General features: G+C 44.3%; 1 protein-coding gene across 1 annotated transcript in view; it reads left to right on the top strand.

The window, feature by feature from the left end:
• Positions 1-17169, top strand: part of LOC311225418 (EEIG family member 2-like) — a 106312-nt gene that overhangs the window by 70209 nt on the left and 18934 nt on the right. The window contains exons 5-7 of the mRNA XM_084310691.1: positions 1712-1758; positions 5088-5179; positions 16524-16619. Of these exons, the coding sequence (XP_084166817.1) occupies positions 1712-1758; positions 5088-5179; positions 16524-16619 (235 nt within the window). The remainder of the gene's footprint in view (positions 1-1711; positions 1759-5087; positions 5180-16523; positions 16620-17169) is intronic.

Raw genomic sequence — 17169 nt, 5'->3', positions numbered from 1 at the left:
CTTCATTTGAACACTTAATTTGCACTATATATTAACACTTTGATCGCCAGGCTTATGTACATCATTATACCATCCTCTGCCAGCTCTATTTGTCTATGGAGAAGTGCCCCTTCTTTGCAGGGCTATAACTTTTTAAATTGTATTGCTAAATTGACATTACTATGGCCCATTCAACATCAAGTATCTATTGTTCAGGGTGTAGCAACGTTATACTTTTTCATTCACATATTCATACTAAAATACGGTCTAAAGTATAAGTATGTTTTTATCGTTTTCTGCAGCTTTCTGCAGAACGTGATTTATAGCCCTAAATGCATTATATTGATGATTGTATACAGTTTGATAGCGATCGGCGCGAGATAAAAAATTTCAAATGGACGTGCTTCTAGAAGTTACTACTTATCATCTGATGTTGACCGGATGGGGGGGGGGGGGTCGTTTATAATTCCGTGGCCAACGTTAGATGATTCATCTAGTGTGGGTGATATGATCATTAGAGCAGTTTGTATCAAACACGTTAAAAAAAAACGCTGAAACTCACCGTAGCTTCCTCGTAGCGTTGGGCGATGAGCGTGGAGCAAAAATATTCCTATTATGGGATGTTGAAATATGCGATCCATCTCCAGGTTGTATAATAGTATATACGTCCAAATCATGTTGTTTATCGAGTTATTGGTAACGGATTGCTATCCATTGTGTCTAGCTCGAGTCCCGGGACTATTAGCGAGTGATCGGACCGAATTGGAATGAGCACCAGCTTCTGTTTCCGGTTTGGGCGATCCGCAGATCGGCCACCAGATGGAGCTCTTGAACCGTTGGAGAGTTGAGAGGGGATCAACAGTAGATCTCAAGTCTCCGGGGGAGAAATATGATTGCGATCACAGATTTTTGAAATATTGATCTCAATGACGTGTTGCGGCGTCATTGGCAGAATTAGCATGGCGGGGAATGACGAGTTTAGGCGTCCTTGGCGGGGAAAGTGTTAAATGAGTGGGGCTCGCCTCGCATAGCCTAGTGGGTGTGTGTATTGACAAAAAAGGAAAAAATGTGAGCGCTCCACGCGATATAGCCTACCCTAATGTCCAGTTCACGCGCCGCCTATGCACACACACACACACACACACACACACACACACAAACATACACCAAAAGACCACACACACCATTAACACCAAAACACCCGCCACAACCACACACACACACACACACACATCAACCCCCCCCCCCCCACACACACACACCAACCCCCCCCCCCCCACACACACACACACAAACACATACACCAAAAGACCACACACACACCAACCCCCCCCCCCCCCCCACACACACACACACCAAACCCCCCCCCCCCCCACACACACTTCTAGTTCAAACTACTGTTAATGAATGAAGACCTGAAGCTCATTCAAGCTTTTCTTTCTTTCTTTCTTTCTTTCTTTCTTTCTTTCTTTCTTTCTTTCTTTCTTTCTTTCTTTCTTTCTTTCTTTCTTTCTTTCTTTCTTTCTTTCTTTCTTTCTTTCTTTCTTTCTTTCCCCCTCCCTTCCTCTCTCCCCCCCTCTCTCTGTCTCTCTGTCTCTCTCTTTCCTTCCCCTCTCTGTCTCTCTCTTTCCTTCCCCTCTCTCTCCTCCCACTCTCTCTCCCCCTCTCTCTCTCTGTCTCTCTCTCTCTCTCTCTCTCTCTCTCTCTCTCTCTCTCTCTCTCTCTCTCTCAGGTGATCATCAGTACCCAGCTGATGTCGGGGGATCCCTGCTTTAAAACGTGAGTGTTACCATCGTCTTGGGCCCCCAACATTAAGCTAGCGTGAAGCTGGAGACGCTCTAACCCTAACGCTCTCCCAGTGAAACTCCTCGCTCTCCCAGTGAAACTCCTCGCTCTCCCAGTGAAACTCCTCGCTCTCCCAGTGAAACGCCTCGCTCTCCCAGTGAAACTCCTCACTCTCCCAGTGAAACGCCTCGCTCTCCCAGTGAAACGCCTCGCTCTCCCAATGAAACTCCTCACTCTCCCAGTGAAACGCCTCGCTCTCCCAGTGAAATGTCCAACGTTGATAACAATATCACAAGACATTAGTGTTTCAAGTTTCAAGTTCAAGTTTGTTTATTATTTGTCAAAACAAAATATAGAATACTTTATAATGAAATGCTTGTTTCTGTATGAGACCATGAGAGTGTGCTACATACAGTAAAAAGAAAGTAATTAATTTTTTTTAAGTCATTAACCCTTTATCTGCCGGAGCTTATATCCATCCTTGTAGCCTCTCTGCCAGCACTATTTGTCTATGGAGATGTTCACCTTCTTTGCAGGGCTATAACTTTTTAAATTGTATTGCTAAATTGACATTACTATGGCCCATTCAACATCAATTATCTATCGTTCAGGATGTAGGAACGTTTTACTTTTTCATTCACACATTCATACTAAAATACCGTCCAGAGTATAAATATGTTTTTATCGTTTTCTGCTGTATTTCATAGAACGTGAGATATAGCCATAATGCATATATTAGATGATCAAATGCAGTTTGATACCGATCAACGTTATATAAAAAATTTCACATGTACATGATCCTAAACGTCATGACTGGTCATCTGCTGGTGACCGGAGGGGGGGGGGGTCGTTTATAATGCATTGACCGATGTTAAATGATTCATGTAGTATGGGTGATATATAGATCAGAGCAGTTTGTATGGATAATAATAATCAAAAACGCTGAAACTCACGGCAGCTTCCTCGTAGCGATGGGGGATGATACTGGAGCAAAAAGATCGCTATTATGGGATGTTGATCTAGGTGATCCAGTTCCGGTTTGTATAATACTAATATACGTCCAATCATGTTGTTTATTGAGTTATGGCAACGGATCGATATGCACGGTGTCTGGATAGAGTCCCGCGAGCGATAGCGAGTGGCCGGACGGAATAGGGTGCGGACCAAGCATTTCCGGCCACTTCCGGTTTTGGCAACTTGCCGATCGGCCACCAGGTGGCGGTATTGAAGCGTTGGAGAGTTGAGCGGAGATCTACAGTACCAGCCAAGACTCCGTGGGTGAAATGTGAATACCGTGACAGAAATTTGAAATATTGATCTCAAAGACGCTGTAAAACATCATTGGCAGATTACGCATGGCGAGGAATGACGTGGTAACACGTCATTGGCGGGAGATGGGTTAAGAAGTAAGTAACAAAAAAAAAAGTTAAGTCAATATACATAGTATTAGTGTTTTATACATCTTTATGTAATGGTATGTTTAGGCATTTACAAAAAAGATTGTCAGAGGAGTCTACCTCTCCTCAGTCCCCTCTCCCCCTCCCCCACTAATCTCTTGTCACATACACCACCCCCACCCCTTCTCACCCCCTTCTCACACAACAACAGATCAGCGCACCAATAGATTAGCGCAATTTGTCCTCCGGAGACAGGCGCACGTTCGTTCTCTTGCGTACGGTACGCCTTACCACTTTTACCGCTTCTCGGTCTCAGAAAACCAACTCAAGTAAGATGTCGTTCTTTTCAGAACACACAAACGGTCAATAATTTTCAGCATCAGTGGTGATTTGTCCCGTCATTGAGAGGCGAAACCGGAGGTGGCCATTTTAGCTTTCAACCGATGTGTTGGTTGAGGGACAATAACACAGCGTGACGCCGACAGACGGCTGTAAAATGTGTGCACGGTTAAGCGCGAAACACTAACATTTATCATTTAAACTCCAGACCCTAACATTTATCCTTTAAACTCCAGACCCTAACATATATCCTTTAAACTCCAGACCCTAACATTAAATGTTAGGATACATTTTATCCTTTAACATCCTCTGTTCATCCATGTTCCTATAGGGTCTACTCAAATGTTTTATTTTGATGGTAAATGTTATTAAATAATATATTGACTTGGTCTCTTGTTCCTCTCCTCCTTGCTATCTTTCCTGAGTAGTCGGCTGAAACTTGTTCTTTCTGTAGATTTTTCATGTTAAAGTGATTAGTCATATTCTATAGATGTTTAATGCTGTTAAGGTGATTAGTCATATTCTATAGATGTTGTAATGTTAAAGTGATTAGTCATATTCTATATATGTTTAATGCTGTTAAGGTGATTAGTCATATTCTATAGATTTTTCATGTTAAAGTGATTAGTCATATTCTATAGATGTTTAATGCTGTTAAGGTGATTAGTCATATTCTATAGATGTTGTAATGTTAAAGTGATTAGTCATATTCTATATATGTTTAATGCTGTTAAGGTGATTAGTCATATTCTATAGATTTTTCATGTTAAAGTGATTAGTCATATTCTATAGATGTTTAATGCTGTTAAAGTGATTAGTCATATTCTATATATTTTTTATCTAAAAGTGATTAGTCATATTCTATAGATTTTAAGGTTAGTGATTAGTCATATTATATAGATTTTTAACGTTAGTGATTTGTCATATTCTATAGATTTTAATGTTAAAGTGATTAGTCATATTCTCTAGATCTTTAATGTTAAAGTGCTTCGTCATATTCTATAGATTTGTAATGTTAAAGTGATTAGTCATATTCTATAGATTTTAATGTTAAAGTGATTTGTCATATTCTATATAGTTTTTTTTATGTTCAAGTGATTAGTCATATTCTATAGATTTGAATGTTAAAGTGATTAGTCATATTCTATAGATTTTAATGTTAAAGTGATTTGTCATATTCTATATCGTTTTTTTTATGTTCAAGTGATTAGTCATATTCTATAGATTTTAATGTTAAAGTGATTAGTCATATTCTATAGATTTTAATGTTAAAGTGATTTCATAAAGAATTAAAGTGGCTCTGGTTCACTGTTTACTGTTGGGTTTTGTGAGTTCTGTTTCCATGGTAAAACTCCTAATATCCCAATATTCATAATACTCATGTATACAGACATATTGGTAGTTGGGATATGAAGATACATATTAACCTCAGTGTCCTCTCCTGCTAGCCCCTCCTCCATATTGGTAGTTGGGATATGAAGATACATATTATTAACACCACAGTGTCCTCTCCTGCTAGCCCCTCCTCCATATTGGTAGTTGGGATATGAAGATACATATTAACACCTCAGTGTCCTCTCCTGCTAGCCCCTCCTCCACAGCCACCGTCATAGGCCTCCAGGGAGACACAGAACACCTCCTAGAGGAGACGAGAGGAGACACACAGAGACCCTGTCTGGGTAAGACTGTCTGTCTGTCTGTCTGTCTGTCTGTCTGTCTGTCTGTCTGTCTGTCTGTCTGTCTGTCTGTCTGTCTGTCTGTCTGTCTGTCTGTCTGTCTGTCTGTCTCTCTGTCTCTCTGTCTCTCTGTCTCTCTGTCTCTCTGTCTCTCTCTCTCTCTCTCTCTCTCTCTCTCTCTCTCTCTCTCTCTCTCTCTCTCTCTCTCTCTCTCTCTCTCTCTCTCTCTCTCTCTCTCTCTTCTCTTCTTTCATCTCATTTAGCTCTGCTGCCATCTGCCCCCCTGGGGCTACACTCACTGCTAAAAATACATGTGTGTTGTTTTCAGAAAACATGTAGTGTTTCAATATTTCATAACAGTAACAACATGTCTCCTCAAGAGTTCTTCTGCTCTGAAAACATCCGGGGGGATGACAGTATGGATGAGATATGTGAGTATGGATGAGATGGGTGACAGTATGGATGAGATAGGTGAGAGTATGGATGAGATGGGTGACGATTAGGGTGACCAAACGTCCCGATTTGTGTGGGACAGTCCCGCAATTTAGCCCTCTGTCCCGCATGCCGCAACAGAATAAAAATGTCCCACATTTCAATAAACAATTTAAAATATATGAATCATTATTGTTTTTGTCCTCTCATTAATCCCCAACCATGCACTAATGCGCCGCAAGTACTGTACGTTACATAGCCTAGTATTTTTTTTTTATCCTCTCTTTCTCCGATTTTTCTCTGTTTTCTCCCCGTCCCAATTTTGTCGTTGTGCCAATTCCCCCCCTTCCCTACCTGTTTGTTGTGCGCATGTTCTCCAACTGGTCGGTACAAGGGAAACCTGAAGTCCTCCGCATGCTTCCTCCGATACGCGTGGCGACAGCCAGTGCCTCTTTTTTCACCTGGCAGCGAGGACTCTCATTGGTGAAGTGTAACGCGTGGGAGGTCACGCTGCTTTCATCAAGTCCTGCCTCCGCTGAGCAAGAGCCCAGACCTGACCTGTAGGCGTCGCTGTCCACAACGCCAGATCCCCACCCGTGACTTCCCTCCCCCTAACCCAGCCAAACGGGTTAGTATAGCGGGAGTCGAGACCGCAGCCTCTTGCATTGGTGACGAGCGCAATCTCCGCTACGCCACCTGACCGCTTACATAGCCTAGTCTAACCAGCGCATAGCACCTGTCGCGAGCTGTTTATGTTATGCCTAGGCCTACCAGTGCCATTCTATTTCATCGCATCTGATGCGTCTAATAATCACAGGACGACCAAACTCTTCCCACTCGCCGTGCGCTATTGGATTCCCGAGCTTGGACTAATGAAACGGCAGACGCAATCCACAGCCAGATCACGAGCAGGCTTCGTCAAAATGGTCTGGGCTTAGACCGCATATCTGCATATGCGGCGGATAATGCTAGTGTTAATGTATGTATATGTGTACAGAAAGCTTCACGACGACCACCACAGCATTGTGAAGGCAAACTGTCTGGCCCACATTATTCACAACTGCGCGCATCATGCAGGCGAGGTTGAATGTCGACATTGATGTAACTGAAGAGTGAGATCCAAGTCAAAGTGAATTTCTCTCTAACATCATGTCAAGATTTTTATAAATATGCTCTTGGTCAGAAGGCTCTACTTGAAGCTGCATGGTTCAGTAATAAATATAGATTCCTCAAACACTAACTACCTGTACGCAGGGCCGCCTCAGGGGGTGTGCGAGCAGTGCGGTCGCACAGGGCCTCGCGGGAAGGGGGGCCTCGCAAAATAAAAATAATTTTTTTTTTTTTTTTTTTTTTTTTTTTTGAGGTCCCCCTTCCCGCGAGGCCCTTTTTCATCACAGACCTAAAATCTAGTTTTGCTTATATGCTTATATATTTCACATTAGACACGTTTGTAGAATGTGTCTGACTTGTTCCTGGGTCTGCAGTCCTGCAGACATACTCACTATTGGAGCTCAGCCTCTGGGGTTCTGCAGCAGACATACTATTGGTTTCAACGAAGGGAGTGGTTTTACTTACATCATGTGTAGTACGCCGGCGTGAGTCAGCTGCGTTTGACTATTTCGCGCGTGCAGCTTTTGACTATTATGCTTAGTTATGCCAGCCAAGACGAAGAAAGAGGTCGGTCATTATCAGTCGGTCGGTCACCAAGGAACGTTGACGAAAGGCCTCTCGCTAGCGGGACAAATGGCCGGAGCCTTGTCATGGTATAGCCATGATGATGTCGGCTAGTAGCTAGCTTAGCTAAAGGCTAACTAGCGTTAGCTAACCTATTCAGAGGAGCGAGGCGAGGCGAGTGGATGTCTTTTCAAAAGAAGGAGAAGAGAACTTGTGAGCAGATAAATCTGTTAGGCAGCAATACGCCGAAAGGTGTCCAGTCTGCCGGAAAGTACTCGAAGAAGAAGAAGAAGAAATTACACCGTGGGCCAAGAAAGTCTCCTTCCAACTTTACCATTGGCGCCGCGTTGATACTGCGTTATGGTGAGTCAACCTATGATTATATTCCCGCCGTGGACCTGACCTATCTCTCTTTCTCTCTCTCTGGAGCCAAACTGGTCGACTAGCTAATATAGTACTACTAGTAGCTAACGGTGTGTGCCTGGTGAGAGCACCTGGCTGTATGTAGCCGCATAGCTTGCAGAACGCAGAAGCAAGCTATGCGGCTACATACAGCCAGGTGCCTGATTGAGCTAACTGTTAGCCAGTTAGCTGTTTAGCGTCAGCTGGGAACGTTCGTTTGATGCTATCAGTTAGCCTTGAGAATAGCAGGCCCTGGCACTCTGACTACGACATCATCTTTGACAGAAGATGTAGTCGGGCCTGCACCATGACAAGGCTCTGGCCATAGCTTATTTGTCCCGACAGCGAGAGGCCTTTCGTCAACGTGGAGACCTGTGTTGCGGCCTTTCGCCCTGCGTTCCTTTTGCAGGTAAGATTAATGAAAATGTCATGACATTACCCCACTCTTCCTTCCTTCCCCTCCCGAATGTTTTGTTAATAACGATGTTTTTTTCCAGGCAAAACATATGCTACTTCACAACATTTGGAGATACGACATGTGCTGTGTGTGAATGGTCGTTTGTGTAGCTTGGGTAGCGTTGGGCCGTTGGCCAAAGCTGTGTGTGGCCTGGTGTCACAGTACCTGGCTAGCCTATTTAGCTGATGTCGGCCATTGGCTCCTTGCTGCTTTGGTTTCTCTGGTATAGACCCTCTTCTTGTTGGATTTAAGTGTTGATCTTTGTCCTTTTGGATCTCTCATACATGCTCTAGTCTCTCTCTAACACACACACACATGACAAACACACATGTTCTCTCTCTCTCTCTCTCTCTTTCTAACACACACAGTCTGACCATGGTGGCGCTGCTCCGACCGGCTGCCTCTCTGTTCGCTCCGTCGAGACTGTGTTTACTTTTGTTAATATTTATAGTTTTTAGAGTTTTGTTCGTACCAACTGTTGGTGCATTTAATGTATATGACCGTCAGTCACTCATAGACATTGGATTACGGGAAACTTACCAACTGGATTACTCACTGGATCAGCTTTCCGAACCGCATCAATGGCCTGAAGAAATTCTCCGGAGATCAGGACCAGATCCTTTGTTCCTAGACCCCAGGAACAGAGGAACCAGACGGCGAGGGAAGAGGGCTGGGATCCGTAACAGGCTGAGATCCAGACGCCACCGCACACCACTGCCCAGTATATTACTAGCCAATGTACAATCAATTGACAATAAACTGGATGACATCCGAGCAAGGATTCAATATCAAAGAGACGTTAGGGACTGCAACGTCCTCTGCTTCACCGAGACGTGGTTGACGCCGGACGTCCCAGACCACGCAATTCAACCGGCTGATCACTTCTTTATTCACCGCAAGGACAGATCAGCAGAGTCCGGTAAACAACGTGGAGGAGGTATTGCCTTCATGTTTAACAAAAATTGGAGTGACCCAACTAACGTGAAGGAATTATCCAACCACTGCTCCCCAGAACTGGAATATATAACCATCAAGTGTCGTCCTTTCTTCCTCCCGAGGGAGTTAACGGCGATCGTCCTGGTCGGAGTGTATATTCCACCGCAAGCCAGCAACAAGGTTGCGCTCTCCAGACTACACGACGAGGTAAATAGAATCCAAGAGGCGAATGTTAACGCCGCCATTTTAGTTCTGGGAGATTTCAATAGCGCCAATCTGAGAAAGGTATTGCCTGACTTCTATCAGCATGTGACTTGCAACACCAGAGGCGGTAACATCCTAGATCACTGTTACACGCAATTTAAAGGTGGCTACAAGGCTCATTCTGATAGTGGCTTCGGTAAGTCAGATCACGCATCAATTTTTCTTTCACCAAAGTACAGACAGAGAATTAAAAGTACTCCCGTAGTCTCGCGAGAGGTGCAGAAATGGGATGTGACGTCAGAGGATACGATCCGGTCAGTGTTTCACAACACAGACTGGAATGTGTTCCGCGACACAGATAACATTAATGCCTACACGGAGACAGTGCTGGACTATGTTTGTACTAGGGTGAAAGAAACAATCCCCACTACCAAAATGAAAGTTTACCCAAATCAAAAACCCTGGGTAGACAAATCCGTCCGTGAAGCTCTGAGAGAGCGCACCAAAGCATACAACGACGGCCTAGAGGCAGGCAACATGAATGACCACAAGGTGGCGCGATACAACGTAAGGAGGACTGTGTCAGAGGCCAAACGACGCTACAGGGATCAAATTGAACTCCAGTTTGAACAAGCTGACTCTAGAGCTATGTGGCAGGGGCTCAAAACGATGACAGACTACAAAGGCGCCTCCCTCAAACTGAACAGTGACATCTCCTTAGCAAATGACCTCAATACCTTCTATGCGAGGTTTGATGCTGGTAATAACAACACCAGCTCACAAGCCTCGGCAATGGGGGGGGGGGGGTCGGCTGCTGATGGAGGCGCAGTGTTCAGGGTAACAGAGCATGAGGTGAGGCGGACCTTTAAAAAAGTGAATATCAGGAAGGCAGCAGGTCCAGACGGCATCCCCGGCCGCGTCCTAAAAGTCTGTGCCGACCAACTGGCCCCAGTATTCACTGACATATTTAACCTGTCCTTAGAACAGGCTGTCATCCCCACCTGCCTGAAGAAGTCCACTATTATCCCTGTACCCAAAAAATCCAAGCCTGCTTGCCTCAACGACTACCGCCCTGTAGCTCCCACCTCCATAGCCATGAAGTGCTTCGAGAAGCTAGTAAAGGGCTACATCTGCTCCTCCCTCCCCATCAACATGGACCCCCTGCAATTTGCATACCGCCCCAACAGGTCCACGGAGGACGCCATATCCCATGTGCTGCACACAGCAGCATCACACCTGGACAAGAGGCAGGGGAACTATGTGAGAATGCTATTCATCGACTACAGCTCGGCATTCAATACCATAGTCCCCTCCATACTCATAGCCAAGCTCAGGGACCTGGGCTTGGGCTATGACCTCTGCCAGTGGGTCTTGGACTTCCTGACTGGCAGACCCCAGGTGGTGAGAGCAGGCAACTGCACCTCCTCATCCATCACCCTCAACATAGGGGCCCCCCAGGGCTGTGTTCTGAGTCCCCTCCTCTACTCCCTGTACACACACGACTGTGTGGCTCAGCGGAGTAGCAATACAATCGTCAAATTTGCTGACGACACAGTGGTGGTGGGCCTGATCTCTGCCAACGACGAGAGGGCCTACCTGGAAGAGGTCAAGGTCCTGGCGGGATGGTGCCAGGAAAACAGCCTCTCCCTGAACGTCAGCAAAACAAAGGAGATGATTGTGGACTTCAGGAGGTCGGGGGTCAAGGACTACAGCCCCCTCAGCATCGACGGGGCACCGGTTGAGAGAGTCAACAGCTTTAAGTACCTCGGAGCCTACATATCCGAGGACTTGACATGGACCACACACATTAACAGTGTTGTGAAGAAGGCACGACAACGCCTCTACTTCCTCAGGCGCCTAAGGAAGTTCCAAGTCAGCCAGAAGATCCTTAAGAACTTCTACTCATGTACAATAGAGAGCATCTTGACCGGCAACATCACCTCCTGGTTTGGGAATAGCACTGCACAAGACCAAAGCAGACTACAAAGAGTGACACGTTCAGCCGAACGCACAATTGGAGGGGGGCTCCCCACCCTCCAGAACATTTACTACAAGCGTTGCAAGGGCAAGGCTAAGAGAATCATTAAAGACTCAGTCACCCGAACAACTGCCTCTTTGAACTGCTGCGGTCAGGCAAGCGATACAGGAGTCTCAAGGCGAGCACAGAAAGACTCAGAAGAAGCTTCTATCCCCAGGCCATCAGGCTGCTAAACGAACAATGAATGAACACTACACAACAACAACCACCAAACGCACATAGCACACACATCCACACGCACACACTCACTTTAAACAAACACACTGTAGCACCCACTCCACACACTTATAGCACACACCCACTTTAAACAAACACACTGTAGCACCCACTCCCCACACTTTATATTTATGGATGAAGGATTGCACTACAACTCGTACACCTTACTGTAAATTGTACCTAAAATTGTACCTCATCCCATTTCTGCTTTGCATGCATAGATAGTACTGTACATTAGTACACTGCATAGTATTGTGTATTGTATATTATATGGTAACTCAGAACATTGTACATATGTCTATACCGAACACTGTGACCTCATTTTCTTCTTCTAAATTCATGCTATATTATGTTATTATGTTATTTGATACTATCTTGTCTAGCACAGTCTCTGGAGCGTAACAGTAAGAAGCATTTTGTATGAAAGTATTCTGTACTTCTGTATGACAACTATTAAAGAACTTGAACTTGAACTTGAGTATGGATGAGATATGCGAGTATGGATGAGATGGGTGACAGTATGGATGAGATGAGATCTGCCGGTGCCACATTTCGGTACTGTAAAAAAAATATATAAGAAAACGGCCAACGCTCGCTGCAATATTATATATTATATACTCTATATATTAACAAATTTTTCTAAATAAATAATAATGATAATAAATTATTAGAAGTTTGGTTTATTTTTTTTATATATTATATACTACTGAGGTAAGTAGATAAAGTTTTTAGAGACTCAAGTACCGAAAAAAGGTACCGTTGGGTACCGGTATCGATTCACAGGTACCGGTATCGGTTCAAATGTGAAAGATACCCAACCCTACATATGACACAATAAATAAGAATAAATAAATGGTAAATGGTGCATTTATATAACAGCGTTTGTCCAAAGCGCTTTACAATCTGTTCCTCACATTCACCCATTCACTCACACATTCACACACCGACGGCAGAGGCAACTATGCAAGGTGCCAACCTGCTCATCGGGAGCAGTTAGGGGTTAAGTGTAAGTAAGTAAGTAAAACTTTATTTCTATAGCAGCCTTCCAGCACGAATGCACAGTTTAAAAACAAAAAGAACAGGGCCCTCATTTATCAATGCTGCGTAAACTGTGCGTACGATCATTTCTAAGCAAAGTGTGGGATTTATCAATATGAACGTGTGCTTGAGATTGTGCATATATCTACGCACAGCTCTGACCGTGCATACATGGCACCAAGCGGTAGAATAGGAAGACTGCAACAGAAGGAATCATGCATTAGAGTTCCAACACCGATGTGTTCGGTATGACTCATAATTAATTGTAGTTAATTGTAAAATAGAGACATCAGTGTAATTATTGTCAAACCCAATAAATAGCATTTATAATAGGTCTTTCCGAATGAAAGCAGCATGGTTTATCTTGCGTTATCGGAAGACTTGTCACGGATATGGCAGTCTATTTGCAGAGAGAATATACTGTAAGTAGAGTCCGCTACCCGAGACACAAATTGGAACATGAAATAACGCGCATGAATGCCATCCCTGTGCACATTCAAGTCCTCTCCACCCTGGGATTCTTCTCAGCGTGAGATTGGAGATTGCTCTGGCATTTCCCAACATCATTGGAGCAATAGAATGTGTACCCACGTAGCTGTCAAAGCTCCATCAATCAACGAATTCATGTGAATAGAAAGAGATTCTACGCGGTCAATGTACAGATCATCTGTAATGCAGATTTGGCTGATACGTTCTGCTGATAGTGCAGCACAGTTCTGTGTGCCTTCGTCTCCATGGAGATACTGCATCAGTCAACAACCTTGGCTCCCGGCGCACAAATATTTAAAATCATACGATTAAATATTGTGTAAAAGAAAAAGCTAAATACTATTATTTTGTGTGTCATGTTTCCAAATATGATTCGAAATGCTTTCTACCTTCAATTTATTGGTTAGATGACCTCCATGATCAATCTCGCTCTCAGTGAAGTTTCTCATAAGTTCACATAGCCATTATTCCACATTCCACAAACAGGCATGTTCCCATGGGGGTGTTAATTACCATATGGTTGATTAGGGGAGGTTCTGTATGCAAATTAGTGCTGTCAGGCGATTAAAAAAATTCATCGAATTAATTACAGGATTTGTATCGCATAACCATTTTAGGCCTGATATTTTATATTCTATAATCATATTTCAAATTGCATGTGTCCGGATGGCAGAATTCAGTACTGTATCTACAAAACCTTCTGTTTAATCATCTTCCCTTTATTCATTTGCTTAGATTTTTCAGGTCTGGTCAATTTTAGCATGGTGTTATTCAGTCAAAAAATAAATAATTGAATTGATATTCTCATTTGGTTCATTACAATTTACTCAAGCCTAGTAACATACACAGTATTTCTGACACTGGGAATACATTCCCTGAGATCCATAGATGTCCCTAGAATCAGATACCAAGAACATGCAAATGGACCATTTAAAAAAAAAAGTTTGTAAATGTTTATTCTACGTTATTATGGAATGAATGAGATTACAAAAAAAGAAAGAATTCTTTCCCCCATTAAAAAAAGAAAAAAATATTTGTTTTAATTAATTTTGAGTTAATTTTCATAACGCGATAATTTGCTGTGTAATTAATTAATCTAATTAACGCGATAAACTGACAGCCCTAATGCAAATACTTAGAATCATGCACGAGCATAGACGGTAAGAACAATTGGTATTTATCAACACGGAGTGTGATACGACCTGTGCATGCACACTTGATAAATCCTGATTATTCTGTGCGTAGAGACATTCTAAATTCCGTGCGTAGGAATGAAAATAGAACACTTTTTACGCATTATTGATAAATGAGGGCCCAGGTCAATTCATAAAAACATACAATATAAAGACAGGCACGGACACAATCAGAAGAACTAGATCACCAGTTCACGTGTGTACGTGGCCAAACACGAACCTGAACAAGTGGGTTTTCAGCTGCCCCTTGAAAGAGTCCACAGAGGATGGGGGATCTCATTCCAGAGCCTTGGGGCCACCGCTTCAAAAGCTCAGTCCCCCTTAGGGGGCTTTCTCACTCACCATTCGGGGTCGAATCAGAGCCGGATCGCACCCAAAAAGGGTGTGTCCGTCCTACTGAGAACGCTCCCCCGTCCCCCGGGACGCTGATTCGCTCCAAACCTGGACCGCTGAAATAGGTGGTTCCGGGTGCGCGCCAGTGGGAGCGGGGGGCGTGGTGTGCGAGCTTGTACCAAAACACGGGAGAGGCTTCTGTATCAACTTGCTGACACACACAACTTCGTTACTGTAATGCTTTCATGCTTGCTTGAATTTTGGGCAGATAAAAACATACAGCAACAACTGGACAATACCCACAAAAACGATAATTATGGGCAATTTGCGAGTTCAGACCTCAACCAAACAAGCATGTGGAGCCTCACGGCTCAATGGATGAAAACATGAAGCCACGTTACAAGCACAAGACTTCCCTGGCTCGCATTAGGCCTGGCAATTTCTTTGCCATTGCTATGTCTACTATACATTGGTTTCTTGTTCGAATGCATTTATTTCTATTAGACCAGTGGTGCCCAACCAGTCGGCCGTGATCGACCGGTAGATCAATGACATGCAATATAATTGCAGCGAGCAATGGGCTAATGTTAGCTGCTAACTAGTAATAAATAGGCTAAGCTAACTAGCGTTAGCGTAAGCTAACTAGCGTTAGCTTAGCGTTAACCCTGGAAACCGCTCAAAAGCGGACTCCACGAGCGGACTTTTCGTGAGAAAAGGGGGGTGGGTTATATTGACAAGGCTTGACAACAGAGGTTAAAATATAACTTCATATTTATTGGTTATTCGTTTCTTTATATCAGCATCCAGTTTCCATCGCCGTGTGTTCAACTCTTCCTGTGTTGACATTAGAGCGTGACATCATCTCTACGGCAAGCTTACACACTCAAAACGCAAACCGTAAACAATACCCAGAGCGCACCAAGACTGCAGTGTGTACACAAACCAGAGGGGGGAGAGGGAGGGGGGAAGTTCGCACCCAAGGACGGAACGAGGACGGAGTGGAGCTGATTCGACCCCGAATGGCAGTGAGAAAGCCCCCTAAGGGTTAGTCTTTAGCCTAGTTCGGGGCACCACCAGGAGGCCCTGATCAGAGGACCTCAAGGACCGGCTGGTCTTATGGGGGTGGATAAGGTCCAAGATGTAAGCCGGGGCTTGACTGTGGATGGCTCTGTCAGTGAAAACTAAGACCTTGAACTGGATCATGAACTGGACAGGAAGTGTTTTGCTCAAGGACACTCACTTTGACACGCTGCCCGGGAGGAGCGGGAATCGAACCGTGAACCTCCGGAGTCCACTGCCAGGCCTGTTTCCACTGCCAGGCCTGTTTCTACTGCCAGGCCTGTTTCAACTGCCAGGCCTGTTTCTACTGCCAGGTTCAACTGCCAGGCCTGTTTCTACTGCCAGGTTCAACTGCCAGGCCTGTTTCAACTGCCAGGTTCAACTGCCAGGCCTGTTTCAACTGCCAGGCCTGTTTCAACTGCCAGGCCTGTTTCTACTGTCAGGCCTGTTTCTACTGCCAGGCCTGTTTCAACTGCCAGGCCTGTTTCAACTGCCAGGCCTGTTTCTACTGCCAGGCCTGTTTCTACTGTCAGGCCTGTTTCTACTGCCAGGCCTGTTTCTACTGCCAGGCCTGTTTCTACTGCCAGGCCTGTTTCTACTGCCAGGCCTGTTTCTACTGCCAGGCCTGTTTCAACTGCCAGGCCTGTTTCAACTGCCAGGCCTGTTTCTACTGCCAGGCCTGTTTCAACTGCCAGGCCTGTTTCAACTGCCAGGCTAGCGTCTTCTGTCTTCCTTGTTTCTCACTCTAATCTAACCTGTCTGTCTGTGACCTGTCTCACTCTAGTCTAACCTGTCTGTTTGTGACCTGTCTCACTCTAGTCTAACCTGTCTGTCTGTGACCTGTCTCACTCTAGTCTAACCTGTCTCACTCTCCAGACACCAGAGAAGGAAGGTGTTCAGGAACAGAGGAGCCAGGAGGCTGTGGTCATTCTAGAACCTCCAGCTACGCCAGTCAACAGTCTAAACTGTCAGGTACCTGTCTGTCCAGGCACGATGGAAAAAAATATATATATATATATATATATATATTTTTTATGACAGTATTTATATATTTGTATATACTGTAACTGTATAACTAACACTGTATATTATAAGTTTATCCTGCGCAAAGCACTTCACCATTTTAATATTGTGTGTATTGAGCTGTACTGTATTGTAGCCATTCTCCAATCTGTTAAATAAAGTTTTCATTCATTCATTACACTACTGTATGTACACAATCATACGTGTAAAACCGAGTAGATTTTCGAGTGATGACAGACTGTCACAGACTGATTGAATGACAGGTGAAACAACTAATTGTATTCACCTCCCGTCTCCCGCCCTTCCCACGCGCCACGAACCACTGAGCTACTGTGATACAGTGCTTGCGCAGTCAGTCGATTTTAGCTAGTAGTCAGACTTTGCTAGCACAGAATGTCTCACTTGCAGAAAAGAAAAATATCAGATTTATTTTCTAAACGTCCCGCCGGTCCCAGTGACAGTCCCACTAAATCTGATAAACGTCAGAGAGAGACAGAGA

Source organism: Notolepis coatsorum, assembly GCF_963971535.1.
Source record: "Notolepis coatsorum genome assembly, chromosome: 3".
In the NCBI taxonomy this organism is placed as follows: Eukaryota; Metazoa; Chordata; class Actinopteri; order Aulopiformes; family Paralepididae; genus Notolepis; species Notolepis coatsorum.
Note: the sequence above shows the minus strand (reverse complement) of the source record. Positions and strands in the feature narration are given on the sequence as shown.